Source organism: Nerophis lumbriciformis, linkage group LG11, assembly GCF_033978685.3.
Source record: "Nerophis lumbriciformis linkage group LG11, RoL_Nlum_v2.1, whole genome shotgun sequence".
Classification (NCBI taxonomy): domain Eukaryota; kingdom Metazoa; phylum Chordata; class Actinopteri; order Syngnathiformes; family Syngnathidae; genus Nerophis; species Nerophis lumbriciformis.
In genome coordinates, this window is record NC_084558.2 from 16,820,828 (window position 1) to 16,838,596 (window position 17,769).

General features: G+C 38.0%; 1 protein-coding gene across 2 annotated transcripts in view; it reads left to right on the forward strand.

Moving 5' to 3' along the window:
- Window positions 1-17,769, forward strand: part of LOC133610685 (cerebellar degeneration-related protein 2-like) — a 34,902-nt gene that overhangs the window by 8,755 nt on the left and 8,378 nt on the right. The window contains exons 1-2 of one of the 2 annotated variants that reach the window (XM_061967196.2): window positions 2,030-2,185; window positions 16,699-16,811. In XM_061967196.2, coding sequence (XP_061823180.1) covers window positions 2,107-2,185; window positions 16,699-16,811 — 192 coding nt within the window. In that variant the 5' untranslated portion in view covers window positions 2,030-2,106. Of the gene's footprint in view, window positions 1-2,029; window positions 2,186-16,698; window positions 16,812-17,769 lie in introns of those variants that run through there. The other variant, XM_061967197.2, reaches the window with a different exon arrangement.

Consider the following 17,769-nt stretch of genomic DNA (forward strand, 5'->3'; position numbering starts at 1 on the left):
TATTCCAGGCATTATTGCAGTAGCATACTATAACAAATTTAGAATGTGCATTTTTCTGGGATAACCATATTGCACCAATGTTGGTATGATAATTGTGTGTATGATAAAAACATAAAATGTTGGTAAGGTTAAGTTTTTTGTGATTACATTGCAGCATGTGAGTTGATTACAGACTGTGCTATTATGCTACTGTAGTTGTATAGAATACTGTAATAGTTAATAGTGTGCAAAAAAAGCTAATTTTTCAGAATTCAAACCAATATTCACTTAATGACATAGCAATTCAGTAAATGTGCTGTGGAAATTTGTTGACACATTTGTTGGGTGCAAAACTTATTTTAGCTCAGTTGGCAGACAGACTATTATCACTAAAGGGTCGATACACAAAGATCAGTCCAATACAGCAAAGGTATCCAAGACAAGATCCAAAAATAGGAAGTGGTAGATATCGAGGCTCAGTAAGCTGGGACGTGACATTAAATACAACAAAGTGGCCAAGTGCTAGGGGATACAGTATATTGTATGGGTCTTGTGATGACCCAACATAGGGAACACCTGGGCAGACCATGATTAGGAACACCTAACCAGGCACAGACAAGCAGAGGCCAATCCCAGAGGGTGGAACCACCAGTCATGAAAGTCAACGTCAACGGTTGGCTCCTGACTGCCCAGGAACTTCAGGATGATCAGCATAAAAGTCGGACATGAGGCTGGGGTCTATGATAAACCAAGGGCACCCACTGGCGTTCCTTTGGGTCATTACCCCTCCGAGATCACCAAGCACTGTAGAGCCCACTCCCGACATCAAACGACAACAAGATACAGCTCAAAACACAAGATACAGCTCAAAACACCTCAAATATCAATTAATCAAAGTTGTCTTATATAGCCCATCCATCCATCCATTTTCTACCGCTTATTCCCTTTGGGGTCGCGGGGGGCGCTGGAGCCTATCTCAGCTACAATCGGGCGGAAGGCGGGGTACACCCTGGACAAGTCGCCACATCATCGCGGGGCCTCTTATATAGCCCTTAATCACAAATATCTCAAAGGGCTGCACAAGCCACAACGACATCCTCGGCTCAGATCCCACATCAGGGCAAGAAAAAACTCAACCCAATGGGAACAACGAGAAACCTTGGAAGGGACCGCAAATTTGGGGAACCCCCCCCCAAAGGATACGGTTAATAATGTGGGAGTATATTTAAATTACCTGCGATGAGCTGGCGACTTGTCCAGGGTGTACCCCGCCTTCCGCCCGATTGTAGCTGAGATAGGTTCCAGCGCCCCCCGCGACCCCGAAGGGAATAAGCGGTAGAAAATGGATGGATGGATGGATACAAAATTAAAAGCTGAAACCAAAAATATACTATAGTACGAAAATGAATAAATAATGATTTATATATACTACAAACATATACATACATACATACATATTTTTGTATGTTTATGTATTTTTATTATATATATATATTTGAACATATTTTAAATGTATTTTTATATATTTTTTCATAAAACATTATTTTTAAATGTTTTAAAAAAATGTAAACAAATTTATACAAAAACATTTTATTACGTAAAATGTTTGATCAAAATTAAGGGACAAGCGGTAGTAAATGGATGGATGGATGGATAGTTCAGGGGTGCAAAATACGTTAAAAAACTAAAAAAACAACTCTTATTTACATCCTTTTTGCGTTTTTGCCACCGAAGCCTGATCATGTGTCCATCAACTTATACAACAAATACACCAACAATAGAGAAATATGAGCAATTAAACAAAAAACAAATATTTATTTATGACAATAAACGTAGAAGAGAAACTGAAACGTATCGATCTCCTCCGTATCGATCCAGCTCTGATACCACCCTTGATTTCGATAATCCCGGCATTTGCATCGGCCCGCCCACCGCTATTGCAACATCTCTGCCACGTCTCTGCAGCGGCGGCGGCTCTCTGGATCGGGATGGGCTGTGGGGGATGAGAGGAAGACGGGGGGGTGTGGGAGGGACTGAGGAAATACCGGAGAGAGGACGGCAGCAGAAAGCGTACGGCGCAAACAGACATTGACTTCAGGAGGAGGCTCACACCGGAGTTCTCCACACATGCTGAGCTCAGGGACAATGGATGAATTCGTTACCGAAGAGGAAGAGCCTTGGTACGACCAGCGGGACTTGGAGCAGGGTAAGAACCTCCTTGTTGGCTGCAGCATCCTAGCAGGAAGTGGCTGCAGCCGGCCGGCTCGTCAGCTGCCATTCACATAACAAAGACTGACTGATATGACGTCATGACACATTTCACTCACTGGATCAAGCATTTTATTTGCACGAATTTATTTTTGCGATACTGACGGCTAATTAGCCTGACATAAAAACTTGCATACCAGGGAAAACATTTTCAATACAAATGCAGACTACATTTTGATGCCAAACACAAAATGTATTTTATATATAATTCACTATAAGGCAGTAAAACCCTGCGATTTCTACAGCAAATATATTTAATGATATTCTAATATTTGTCAACATTTTTTATTAAATATAATAATGAAACAATTGAATAATACATATAATTTATTAATCCTTTATTATAAATACAATAATAGCAAATATTAAAATGATCCTTTAATTGAATAAAATCTTGGTTTTTAAATGTTTTTAAGTATTTTAATGAAAGTTTTATTTTTACATAAAAAATGTAGGTTGGTATCAATACAGAATTTGAATCCTAGTTTTCATACACACACACACTCAAGATTCGATTCCGATTCTGAAGGTGACGATTTGATTCAGAATTGATCCTCGATTCAAAACAATGTTCCATTGAAAACATGCATCCGTCCATTTTCTACCCCTTGTCCCTTTCGGAGGGGCTGGAGGGCTGGAACCTATCCCAGCTGCACTCAGGCGGAAGGCAGAGTAAACCCTGTACAATATATCATTTGCTATAAGATTATCAATCAAAGTTTATTGATATAGCCCTTCATAACAAGTGTCTCAAAGGGCTGCACAAGACACAATGACATCAGGGCAAGAAAAAACTCAACCCAATGGGATACAATGAGAAACCTTGGAGGGGACCGCAGATTTGGGGGTGTTAATAACCGTATCCGAAAGGATACGGTTAATAATGTGAGAGTCCAGTCCATAGTGGCGCCAGCAGGGGATCATCTTGAGTGGAGACAAGTCAGCAGCGCAGAGATGTCCCCAACTGATGCACAGAAGAGTGGTCCACCCCGGGTCCCGACTTTGAACAGCTAGCGCTCATCTGTGGTCACATAATAACCTCTCCACGCAGGAGAGGGGGGCAGAGCAGAAAAGAGACGGCAGATCAACTGGTCTAAAAGGGGGGTCTATTTAAAGGCTAGCGTATATAAATGAGTTTTAAGATGGGACTTAAATGCTTATAGTAGAACCTTTTCAAAACAAGATACAGGGTGTTCTTAAATAAAAGAATACCACACACGCACATGCGTGCACACACACATATATATTATTTTTTAAATATTTACGTAGATTTTTGAAAATTATTAATCTATTCAGAATCTGAACAAATAAGATGAATAATGATTACGGTTATATTGATAAACCGCGGTAAAATTGACGACGGTTAGTATTATTGTTTCAAATTTGAACAATTGTAAAATCCTGATTGATTACCACACTTTGATAAGCTTATGGTGATCATACACATTTCCTGGAAAAGCGGCTAGCACAATAATCGCTAGATAACTTAAATGCTAACATGAATACAAAACCCATTAACGTCGTTCCCGATTACAGACGTAGTAACTCAAACCAAACTGAAAAAAGTAAACATGCTTAAACACTTAAATAATAAAAAATATGGTTCTTATGAAGCTCGAACAATATTCAATGTTTCTTCTGCCAAATAAAACATATTTGTATTTGTTTATTTAAAAATTTAACATGGTCACATGATTTCAGTGTGTGTATAAGTATTTGTTAAACATATTAAATAATAAAGTGATGATTTTGGTCACAACAACCGTGATATTCTTACTATACATTATACAAAAAAATCCTATGGGCAATACTGATGAAATGTCGTATCTCATTAGCTTAATGTATAAGAGAACACATTTGACTTTACACTTCCCTGATCAGTCATGCCAACTCATCAGAATAATACTTTTCTCAAGGTGAATCAATGCTGAGGCAGAGGTTTTTGCTGTGCCATGCATTAATCTTGCAGACTTTTCTTTTGTGCGTTCACTGCGCAAAAATAAATGCTCATCAGATGCCAAAAAGTGTGAGATTGGATGAAATGCCTGGTGTCAGAGTGTCCCCTTTAAGTGATGGAGCAATAAACATGGACCTCACATATGGTATTGTGCTGTGCTGTGATCATAATATCGCTTTTCATTTTTTGCAGGATGTTTCCTAAATTAATGGGACTTTGTCAATACAGTCTTTATGACTTTGACAGACATCCATCATGTGTTGATTCCCATAATTAATATAAGGCAATCAGTTTTTTTCAGCGAACACTCCAACTGTTCCCTTTCATGTGTCTAAGAGTGAACAATTTGATATTTAGTTTTTTAGCTTTAGTTAGTTTTATTACTGTACATAGTGGTTTGTTGGACTCTGCCTGCCCTCTTTTGTCGAACAGTCAGAGTCTTGAAGATTTCACAAGCATTTATTAAACAGGTCACAGGTAAATGGTACAGCGTCGGTCTCGCTCCTGCAAAAGCATTGACGATTGCGTACGTAAACACCACAAGCGGATGTCTTCCACAAGAGCGAGCTACTGCCAAAAGTAAGCCCCGATAAATAATTCTTCACTCTCTTTATAGTAAAACATCCATTAAGTCCATTGGGTCAACGAGTCCGTGGTCAACAAGTGTTCATGAGGGTCAGTCCAAGAAAAAATAATTGATGAGGAGGGAGACGCTTGAGTGGTTCCATCCATCGATGAGGAGAATTCCTGTCAGAAGGATCTGTAGCTAATTTAAATTATTATCATTTAAAAATATAACTGAGGCTACTTTTTCCTTTTCAGGAATTTGACCTTTGTACCATTTTTTTGTAGCTATTGAAGACAGTTTGAACTTGAGGTTACACAGAGTTATCATTCTTTTGCCTTGTACAAGTGATTAGGCAACTGGTTGCCATGCTATTTTCACCAAGTACCATCTCAGAAAACACTTGGCTCTCCAAGTACCACCATAATGACCAACATTAAAATACAGTAGCGTAGTAGACCTAAGTATTCATTGAAAACAAGGCAAGGTTTTATTTAACAAGTATATTTAATATTTTTGACCCTTGTAACATTACACACAGTTTGAACGGTAACACTGTTTAAACATAGGAGAATAAAGCCCTAAACTTAATTAAGTGATTCTTTGGCGTACCACTAACCGTCTAGTGGTACGCCAAAGAACCACAGTTTGAGAATCACTGGATTAGGCGTAAAAAAACACGCATCATGTCTCCAAAACAACAGATTAGTGAAGTGAGAATTAACACTGAAACATCGATATCGCCAATACTAGATCTTTATGCTCTAATATCAAATCTCAAATCAAAATATTGGTACTTTTGATACCTTAGTTATTTGAGATCATGTATATCATTAACAGAAACACAGTAAAGTAACTAAATCATGTAGATATTGTCTAAATGAAACAAGATTGGTGGTGGGGACTACTTTTTCTTGCGCCTACTGTAGGTAAGTACGTAATCCACAAGGGCAGCAGCACACTATTCATTCAGCCTGTCATTTGTTTGAAGAAAATGACCGTTAATTTAAATTAGTGACCCAATATTATAAAACAGCAAGTGTATGCATCATTTCATAGTAGGCTATTTAGGAGACACTACATACAGAGTTGAATATAACGCATTCAGTGCAGAATAACGGCATCATTTGTATCGCCCAATGACTTTATAATGTTTAAAGATGATTCCCCAAAAGCGGCAACACTTGAAGTAAACAACTTTTTATATTTGACCAGACACATTCGGTATATTTCCACAAAGTATTGGCTCGGTATCACCGATACCAGCCTGAGTTTTACTCGGTATCGGATTGGAAAGAAAATCAGGGCATTATATCCTGCCCTCTTCCGGCTTTCAGCACGTAAACAAGGCATTGGCTTTGTGTTCTTTATTCAATATCATTAGTAATTGCGAAAAATATAGACATTTTAAAATATATATATGTTCTGTTAAACTATATGTGTTAACATAAGCTAGTTGGTAGTGTTCGAATTATATTTTTTTAATTGGAAAAAAATATATATAGTGAGAGCTATGACTAATATTTTTACTCTAATGTGGCAACACAGAACTAAGTGCAACTCTTCTATATGAAAATGCTTAAATATACAAATGTTTACAAAACTCGGGAAGGTGTGATTCTGTGGAATTTCTCGTGGCGTTAGAGATGACATAGCAACCCTAAAAGCAGAAAAACAAGGGCGAGTCAAACATGTCATTAGTGTCTTTGTTTGGGCCTATTGTGTTGTTTTCCAGCCTGTACTGGCTGACGTCCAAGAAGCAAATGCTTGGTTGTACCAGCTCAGACTTGACTTAAATGTCATCTCAAGACTCTTTTCGTGCTCCATTTACATACTAGTGAGATTGTATGTTGAACAAATTAACTTACGGTAACATTATGCTTTGACAGCGATACAATGTTATTTAGTAGGCTTGCCCAAAAAAATTGACATTAAATTGTCAGATCGATTCACACTTGAAGTCGTTTTTGTTTGACTTAACTCACAATTTTACTCAAGATCTCATGCTGCAGGGTGGTAAGCATGGCTGCCAACTTCATCCTCACTCTGCCCATTCTCGCTGGCTATCCTTCATCGTCACGTGGCAGATGCGTTCGCATTGATTATTTGATGTGTATGAATTGTATTGTCTAGTGAGTGAGCGCGCCTTTTATCTGACTTGATGGATTAGTTTGAGTCTTTCTATTCATTTCTATTTTGAAAATAATAGTCTACTTTCAAGTGTCTCCCCAGGAAGAATGGCAGAAAGGCCTTCCAGACAAGGAGTACCGTATTTCCGTATTATAAGCCGCTACTTTTTTCCAAGCTTTGAATTATGGTTGTCCCGATACCAATATTTTGGTACCGGTACCAAAATTGTATTTCGATACTTTAAAATAAAGGAGACCGCAATAAACTGTCATAGAAAAGCGCTATACAAGTATAACCCATTTATCATTTATCATTTATTATTGGCTTTATTTTAACAGATAATATTATGATACATTAAAAATGTGTTTTTTATTGCAGTAAAATAACAATTTGGGCATTAAATAACATATAGAACATACTACACAACTTCTCTTTTAGTAGTAAGTAAGCAAGCAAAGTCTCCTAATTTGGCGTCTGGCGTATGCAGTAATACAGGGGTAGGGAACCTATGGCTCTCGAGCCAGATGTGGCTCTTTTGATGACTGCATCTGGCTCTCAGATAAATCTTAGCTGACATTGCTTAACACGATAAGTAACAAATAATTCAGCTGGTAATCACAGTGTTAAAAATAACGTTCAAAATATAAAACATTCTCATGCATTTTAATCCATCCATCCGCTTTTCTACCGCACCTGTTCAAGAAGTCGCATTAATGGTAAGAAGTATTTTATTTATTATTGGTTAGCTTCAGAATAACAATGTTGTTAAAAAGAATAAGAGACTTATTATACTCTAAAAATGTTGGTCTTACTTAAAAATGCACGCATTTAGTGGTATTCAGTGTTCAAAAATATTATATGGCTCTCACAGAAATACATTTTAAAATATTTGGCTTCCATGGCTCTCTCAGCCAAAAAGCTTCCCGACCCCTGCAGTAACATATTGTGTCATTTATCATTCTATCATTTTGTCAAAATTATGTGGGACAAAAGGGTGAAAAATAGATGAATGAATCTAGTTACTTTCTGTTTTAATATTCTGATGTATACCTCTGTTGAAATGTAAAAAGCACTTTTTCTTCTGTTGTTTGATACTTTACATTAGTTTTAGGTGATACTACAAATGTTGTTATCAATCCAATACCAACTACTGTAGTTACAGGGTAATACATTGGTCATATTTAAAGTCCTCCTGTGTCCACGGACATATTTCCTGGGTTTATGAACAATGAAAAAAATGACAAAACATTTTGTAATATTAACAATATTGATATAATCATTGTAGTATCGACTTTATATGACTATACTTGGTATCGTTACCATCGATGTCTGTGTAGATTCACACATAGCATTTGTTTACATTCAGGAGCGCTAGCTTGCTGTTGGCGGATAGCTATTGTATGTTTGATGTACATAAATGTATGTATGATACTTGTCAGAATCGTAGTTTATTTGTCACCATGGAGGCAAGGATTAGTGATTTATAAGTAGCTAAAACACTGCCGACTTCGCATAGACTTTAGCCACTAGCTAACTATGTTTTAGAGCACCGCTTATAGAACGGCGCTTCAGTTTTTATAGCTTTAACACTATTGTTAGTTTTTTATGCCGGAATATGTTAATTCTACCTCTTCTAACTCCACACTAATGATGTGACGACGGTGCGCCGTCATGCTGGTAAAAAAAACCCAAACCCTTTATTTTTCAGAGACCGTATCACGCCTATTTGAATTCATTAGGACCGCGGTACTAGTACAGGTATACCGTACAACCCTACTTTGAGACCCTGCGGTTTATACAAAGTTGCTGCTAATCTTTGGATTGTTCTTCGCTAACGGCTAAATTATGGAATAGATTAAGCAAAGAAATCAAAGAAAGTACTAAAATGACCCACTTAAAGAAACTGTTCATACTCTAAGTGTTTACAAAGTACAAGTAAGAAGAATCCTGATAGACATCTTGAACCTTATTTAAAAAGGGGAACATCTTATTTATCTCATAAAGGATGAATTAAGACATCAATCTTTTCTGTTTTGTTTGATCTGCCATTTTACTGCCGTGTCACAGACACCGTTTGTAACCAATTTAGGTATGTCAATAAACATTTACAAAATCTTTCTATGCAAATGTCTCAACGTACCCTTTTATATCTGCGGCCTATGGTTTGGTGCGGCTAATATATGAAAACCAATTTTTTTATTCTTAGATTTAGTAGGTGCGGCTTATAGTCTGGAAAGTACCGTATTTTTCGGACTATAAGTCGCAGTTTTTTTCATAGTTGCGACTTATACTCAGGAGCGACTTATGTGTGAAATTATTGACACATTACCGTAAAATATCAAATAATATTATTTAGCTCATTCACGTAAGAGACGTATAAGATTTCATCGGATTAAGCGATTAGGAGTGACAGATTGTTTGGTAAACGTATAGCATGTTCTATATGTTATAGTTATTTGAATGACTCTTACCATAATATGTTACGTTAACATACCAGGCACGTTCTCAGTTGGTTATTTCTGCGTCATATAACGTACACTTATTCAGCCTGTTGTTCACTATTCTTTATTTATTTTAAATTGCCTTTCATGTCTATTCTTGGTGTTGGGTTTTATCAAATAAATTTCCCCCAAAAATGCGACTTATACTTCAGTGTGACTTATATATGTTTTTTTCCTTCTTTATTATGCATTTTCGGCAGGTGCGACTTATACTCCGGTGCGACTTATACTCCGAAAAATACGGTATAATTGTTTAATAATAACAATAATACTGTGCTTTAAAACATAAACACACGTTGTGAGTGTGTGTGAAAAAATCAAGACAGAAAATCGTGATTCACATGTTTTCATACCTGTGCAGCCCTATTAAGTATTAAAACAATAATTGCAAATTAACATCTGCCACACAAGATACATGTGCAGTAAATGATCAAGTGGGCCCGGGGTGAAAGCCACAAAAACCTAATTTGAGATAAGGCAGTCTGCACCAGTTATCAATTCTACACGCAGTCTTAGTAGATCACCCACCAATACTACACTCAATATTATAGTTTGCACATACTGTTTTACGGGTGGTATTTGGATCTTAGTAGATCAAGACCTATATGATCACAAGCTATATTCTAAAAAAGACAATTTATTCAAAACAATAAGAACATGCAGGAATAGAACGCTTCATGCGTAATAGGATTATGTCTGTCTTTTGTCTCCCTTGTGTTAAGCTCCAGGCCTGTCTGGAACAAACAGCCAGTATTGATTGCAATGTTTTCTAACACAATTATTTGTATTGATTAGTTTGCCTTTTCTCTTGCCGCTTATGCTTTCAGCTACTTTTCCTCTCTGGTATCTAATGAAGACTTGATATCTGAATGTGGATGTTAATGATGTTTTTGTTGCTTGGTTTTTATGGTGCTCCCTTGATTGACTTTGGCTTCATAATAGAGCTGTTGTTGGTTCAGCCTGGTTTTAAAACTGCTAAAGCTTTGTAAAAGTTGCCTAAAATTGCTATTGTAATAAGTATTGTGCTGTGTGTGAATGCCGACAAATGCTATAACTTCACTAAAAGGCCAGCGAAATAAATGAACTGATCTCTATAATGATGTTTAATACATCATAGTATATCATAGGAATTCATAGATATACCCCCTTAAAGGGGAACTGCACTTTTTTTTTGAGGATTTTGCCTATTGTCCACAATCATTCCGGCAGACAAGAACACGTCTTCTTTTTTTTTTAATATATACAGGTAAAAGCCAGTAAATTAGAATATTTTGAAAAACTTGATTTATTTCAGTAATTGCATTCAAAAGGTGTAACTTGTACATTATATTTATTCATTGCACACCGACTGATGCATTCAAATGTTTATTTCATTTAATTTTGATGATTTGAAGTGGCAACAAATGAAAATCCAAAATTCCGTGTGTCACAAAATTAGAATATTACTTAAGGCTAATACAAAAAAGGGATTTTTAGAAATGTTGGCCAACTGAAAAGTATGAAAATGAAAAATATGAGCATGTACAATACTCAATACTTGGTTGGAGCTCCTTTTGCCTCAATTACTGCGTTAATGCGGCGTGGCATGGAGTCGATGAGTTTCTGGCACTGCTCAGGTGTTATGAGAGCCCAGGTTGCTCTGATAGTGGCCTTCAACTCTTCTGCATTTTTGGGTCTGGCATTCTGCATCTTCCTTTTCACAATACCCCACAGATTTTCTATGGGGCTAAGGTCAGGGGAGTTGGTGGGCCAATTTAGAACAGAAATACCATGGTCCGTAAACCAGGCACGGGTAGATTTTGCGCTGTGTGCAGGCGCCAAGTCCTGTTGGAACTTGAAATCTCCATCTCCATAGAGCAGGTCAGCAGCAGGAAGCATGAAGTGCTCTAAAACTTGCTGGTAGACGGCTGCGTTGACCCTGGATCTCAGGAAACAGAGTGGACCGACACCAGCAGATGACATGGCACCCCAAACCATCACCCAACCATGCAAATTTTGCATTTCCTTTGGAAATCGAGGTCCCAGAGTCTGGAGGAAGACAGGAGAGGCACAGGATCCACGTTGCCTGAAGTCTAGTGTAAAGTTTCCACCATCAGTGATGGTTTGGGGTGCCATGTCATCTGCTGGTGTCGGTCCACTCTGTTTCCTGAGATCCAGGGTCAACGCAGCCGTCTACCAGCAAGTTTTAGAGCACTTCATGCTTCCTGCTGCTGACCTGCTCTATGGAGATGGAGATTTCAAGTTCCAACAGGACTTGGCGCCTGCACACAGCGCAAAATCTACCCGTGCCTGGTTTACGGACCATGGTATTTCTGTTCTAAATTGGCCCGCCAACTCCCCTGACCTTAGCCCCATAGAAAATCTGTGGGGTATTGTGAAAAGGAAGATGCAGAATGCCAGACCCAAAAACGCAGAAGAGTTGAAGGCCACTATCAGAGCAACCTGGGCTCTCATAACACCTGAGCAGTGCCAGAAACTCATCGACTCCATGCCACGCCGCATTAACGCAGTAATTGAGGCAAAAGGAGCTCCAACCAAGTATTGAGTATTGTACATGCTCATATTTTTCATTTTCATACTTTTCAGTTGGCCAACATTTCTAAAAATCCCTTTTTTGTATTAGCCTTACACAATATTCTAATTTTGTGACACACGGAATTTTGGATTTTCATTTGTTGCCACTTCAAATCATCAAAATTAAATGAAATAAACATTTGAATGCATCAGTCTGTGTGCAATGAATAAATATAATGTACAAGTTACACCTTTTGAATGCAATTACTGAAATAAATCAAGTTTTTCAAAATATTCTAATTTACTGGCTTTTACCTGTAGGTATATATATATATATATATATATATATATATATATATATATATATATATATATATATATATATATATATATATATATATATTGTGGAGTCTCACTCAAGCACCGCCTGACAGGTAGGCACCTCACAGGGGAGGAGCCAGGGAATGGAGGCAGAGTGGAACAAGGAAGACAACGCCCCAGCCTTGGCCGCATCATCGAGGGGCGGTACATTCCCCTGTACCTGCTCAATCAGCCTGAAGTGCCACCAGCTGTGCGGCCAGGTGGGGCCCAGCTACAAACCCTACTTAACTCTGCCTCATTCAGGTCTGGCTCTCCTCTGTGTCAAGGCAGGTGCATCAGGCGGTAAGTGAGACATCCACTATTTCCCCACTAAAGACATTACTGGTGAAATGTTTTACTTATGTTGTGTTTCTCTTGTTTGATAGGCAATGACCTTTGACCTTTAAAGAAGTGTGCTGTGTGAAGGACTGAGAGCCCCAGATGGGAGATATTTATGTTTATTAATGGACACTTTAAGTTTGCTGATTCCACACCCCGCCCTTCCTAAAAAGACTTGTACAATAAATGCCCTTTTCGGCTTGCTGCAAAACCAATCCTGTGTCTTGGTGAGAATCAGGTACCACAATATATATATATATATATATATATATATATATATATGTATATATATATATATATATATATATATATATATATATATATATATATATATATATATATGTATATATATATATATATGTATATATATATATATATATATATATATATATATATATATATATATATATGGCAGCACGGTGGAAGAGGGGTTAGTGCATCTGCCTCACAATACGAAGGTCCTGAGTAGTCTTGGGTTCAATCCCGGGCTCGGGATCTTTCTGTGTGGGGTTTGCATGTTCTCCCCGTGGCTGCGTGGGTTCCCTCCGGGTACTCCGGCTTCCTCCCACTTCCAAAAACATGCACCTGGGGATAGGTTGATTAGCAACACTAAATAGGCCCTAGTGTGTGAGTGTGAATGTTGTCTGTCTATCTGTGTTGGCCCTGCGATGAGGTGGCGACTTGTCCAGGGTGTACCCCGCCTTCCGCTCGATTGTAGCTGAGATAGGCTCCAGCGCCCCCCGCGACCCCAAAAGGGAATAAGCGGTAGAAAATGGATGGATATATATATATATATATATATATATATGTATGTGTGGGAAAAAAAAATCAAGACTATTTCATCTCTACAGGCCTGTTTCATGAGGGGGGGTACCCTCAATCGTCAGGAGATTTTTTTTGGATAACCTTATTAAGACATATATATATATATATAGTGTAGTAACAGACATGTTCATAACAATATGCAATATGTACAATATTTACAGTATTTTGGTAATTTCAATCATTACCGGAACTTCTGTTCTCTGCGTATTTATTTCCGTTTCCATAGCAGCGCACTTCCGACTTCCGGCAACAAATGTGTGTTTCTACTTCCGGAAACAAGCGCGAGTGTGTTCTAATCATGACAGACTTCGTAACAGACAACAAAGATGACTGTTTTTGAACAAATGAGGATGCACAACCTTATCTTTTTGAACCTGAATATACAGAGGATGAACTGCTGGTTCTAGAAGCGAGCACAAAAAGAGGGTGAAACGTTGGAGCAGACTGAAGCCGATAGATTGAGATCGGCGTGACTTTGACGCTGTAAATGTGGAGCTTGAATCCAAGCTATGTGGACGTATATGGCGTACTTACCCAAAGTCAACTTGAAAAAACTTTCCCAGCCAGCTGGACCATGTCCATCGAGTGAGTCACTATATATTTATTATGACATGCAGCACTTCATGCATGTTGTTATAACTAACTACATTCACCGTTGAGCTACTTGTGTACAAACAAAACATGGAATGTAGGCTAATACTTTACACATACTGTAATATGATTGTCCAGGTTTTTCAGTCAGTACAGATTGGGGTCCATATCCCATTGTCTTGCGCATTACAAACTCAACAGCTATCCAGCTGCTGATGCAAAAGCTAGTGCTAATGCTTTAGCATGTTGCCCAAAGATGATGTCTTGCTACGCTAGAAAAATAGTTTCTCAGTGTTTTCTCTTACAATAACAATGTCGCTACAGTTTGGTTATCATACAGGTAACGGAACGTAAATGAAGTATTGTTTGCTATTTTTCGATGCATTTTTAAAGTGATTTAGAGGCAGAGTGAATTGCTCCCACTAGCTGCATTGCCAGCCTTTTTTTTGGTTGATTGATTGATTGAAACTTTTATTGGTAGATTGCACAGTGAAGTACATATTTCGTGCAATTGACCACTAAATGGTAACACCCGAATAAGTTTTTCAACTTGTTTAAGTCAGGGTCCGCTTAAATTGATTCATGAGACAGATATATACTATTTTCATAATACAGTCATCACACAAGATAATCTTCAGAGTATATACATAGAATTATTTACATTATTTACAATCCAGGGTGTGGGATATGGACGGGGGCAGGGGGGTTAGGTTTGGTTGATATCAACACTTCAGTCATCAACAATTGCATCATCAGAGAAATGGACATTGGAACAGTGTAGGTCTGACTTGGTAGGATATGTACAGCAAGTAGTGGATCAGAAAGTATAAGAACGAGTATAAGAACGAGCTGATTTTTACAAATTAGAGTGCAAAAAATCTTTTGTCTTCTTGTCTCTCATTAGGATTGTAAAACATAGGCAACATTCCAAAAAAGTGCAGTTGCCCTTTAAGAAATACTATTTTGAGTCCCCAATAGGAATGAGCATTCTGTTGAATCAATGATTGATCAATTACTTGGGAAAGTGAGGCAACATTGAATGAACTACTTGGCTAAAACCAGCTTAACTTGTCTGTCTAAGGAAGAACATCATAATATTAGCTATGGCAGTAATTATCAAATTTTTTGGATATGAAATTTCCAAAAGTTACATTACATTATAATATATTGTATTATATTTTATTATAGTATGGTATAGTATACTATAGTATAGTATATCATGTTATATTGTATTAAATTTGATTATATACTATAATTTTATATTATATTATATTGTGTAATATAATTTTATACTTAGGGCCACGGCCACCACTCACTATATATTTCGCGCTGTGCGTATGGGCCCGCGATTCCTAGAGCCCCGTTTTGCGTGAAGAAGCATATGTCCAATGTAAATGAATGAATGACAGGGCCCTTCATATGAAATTTTACTGCAAAATATCCCTAGGCCCTTCCTGTTCTGTCACTGATAAATATATAACATTTATTTTTAAATTGTCAAATTTCCCGAAACCCTGTGTCCCCTACTGGTTTAATCCCTGGTTGGAGTTATTATTATGCACGACAAAAATATATTTTTCAAACATTTTTCACATTAATTTATTTTAGTACAAAACATGCATCAATTCAGTGTATTTGACAGCTGCCTGGTACGTTTGGAAAATAGTGTTAGCTTTATGAAGATGCCTGTTTCTCTTGTAAAACCTATGAAGCCTAATCTACTTAAGGTTTGTGTGGAAGGCTTTCAAACGATTAAAATTTTTAATCGCGATTAGAGTTTGTTCTTAGTTAACCTTAAAATTATTCGCGGATAGATATAATTTTTCATCATTGATAAGTGTATCCTAGACAGACACTGTTCAAGTTTTTAATACCATGACTGGGCAATTAGTTTGCTTTTGTGAAATATTTTTTTAAACATAATGCTTTTTAAAATAGCACAACACAAAATGGACAAAAATACGCTTTTAATGACAAAATGTACCTGCAGTGCGTTAATGTCTTGCCAGATTTTGTAGGATTAAAGAATTTGGATTCCTACATTAGGAGCGTTTGCATTCAGAGGAAGGGCCTCACTTCCATGTTTAAATACCATTTTAGTACATTAGTAACATAAAATTTGGATCGTTAAAATCCTGGTTTGATTGTCAAAGCTGTTTGGTAATGTAATCTGTGATATTTCTATCTGAATAAATGATTTTGATATTCTGTACATTATATTGTGTACAAGTTAATGGTATTTATAACTCTGCTTGACAATGTTTTAACCTTCCCTATTTATTAAAAAAGTGTGTTATTTAGCCTGCTAAACATTCTGTGTACCCCGCCTTTCGCCTGAATGCAGCTGGGATAGGCTCCGGTCACCCCTGCAATGCTGAGAGGGACAAGCGGTAGGAAATAGTCGGATAGATGGACAAGTTGAATCCGATTAAACTGCAGCAATTTAAAGTTGCTCAACCGATGCATTCGTTTGTCCCATGCGCATGTTCGCGGTTAGATGCAAGCCAATTAATCTTCCCATCCCTAATGCTGACCAATCGTTCAATGATCGTTCTCACCTTGCCCTTCTTTCTATCCCCATTCATTCCTTGCTTGTGCTCATTAGTCCTCCTTCTCTGCTCTATGTGTACATTATGCATTCATGCCTCCTTAATCCTTCTCCTGTGTAGACCTCCACCTGGCTGCAGAGCTTGGAAAGACTTTGCTGGAAAGGAACAAGGAGCTGGAGGACTCCCTGCAGCAGATGTACATCACTAATGAAGAACAAGTGCAAGAAATTGAGGTAGGAGAGGTAGTCATAGCACGGTGCCTTATCATATGAGGCTGTTTTATTAGATTTTTTTCCAAACATATTTTTTTTTATATGAATTATATTTATATAGTGCTTTTCACGGTGGCAGAGGGGTTAGTGCATCTGCCTCACAATACAAAGGTCCTGAGTAGTCTTGGGTTCAATCCCGGGCTCGGGATCTTTCTGTGTGGAGTTTGCATGTCCTCCCCGTGACTGCGTGGGTTCCCTCCGGGTACTCCGGCTTCCTCCCACCTCCAAAGACATGCACCTGGGGATAAGTTGATTGGCAACACTAAATTGGCCCTAGTGTGTGGATGTGAGTGTGAATGTTGTCTGTCTATCTGTGTTGGCCCTGCGATGAGGTGGCGACTTGCCCAGGGTGTACCCCGCCTTCCGCCCGATTGTAGCTGAGATAGGCTCCAGCGCCCCCCGTGACCCCAAAGGGAATAAGCGGTAGAAAATGGATGGATGGATGGATAGTGCTTTTTCTCTAAAAACTTAAAGCTCTTATGATCCGTTGCCCGGATTATGTTTTGTTCTGTTAGTTTGACTATCTCAGTTCTGTTTTCAGCACCCCTGTGTTTGTGTTTTGGTTTCTATGGGTGCTGATTAGTTTCACCTGCCTCTGATTAGTGTTCAGCCATCACCAGGTACATGTTCACGGCATTTTCACACTGGTGAATTGGAATCAAAGCCTGTTTTACTCTGTTGCACACGTATCATTTAGTAGGATGTTGGCGTTAGCCAAGCGAAGCTAAGCTATCTGCGGGTTACGAACAATGTACAGTATTTGGGGAAAAAACAATACCCCTATTCACAGATTAATAACTGTCCTTTAAATATTCCCCACATTAATGCACAGTGTATTTCAGACTTGAAATATATTTTTATTTGAAACAAATTTCCCCAGGTAACATCACTGTTGACTTATTTCTGAAGGGACGACAGT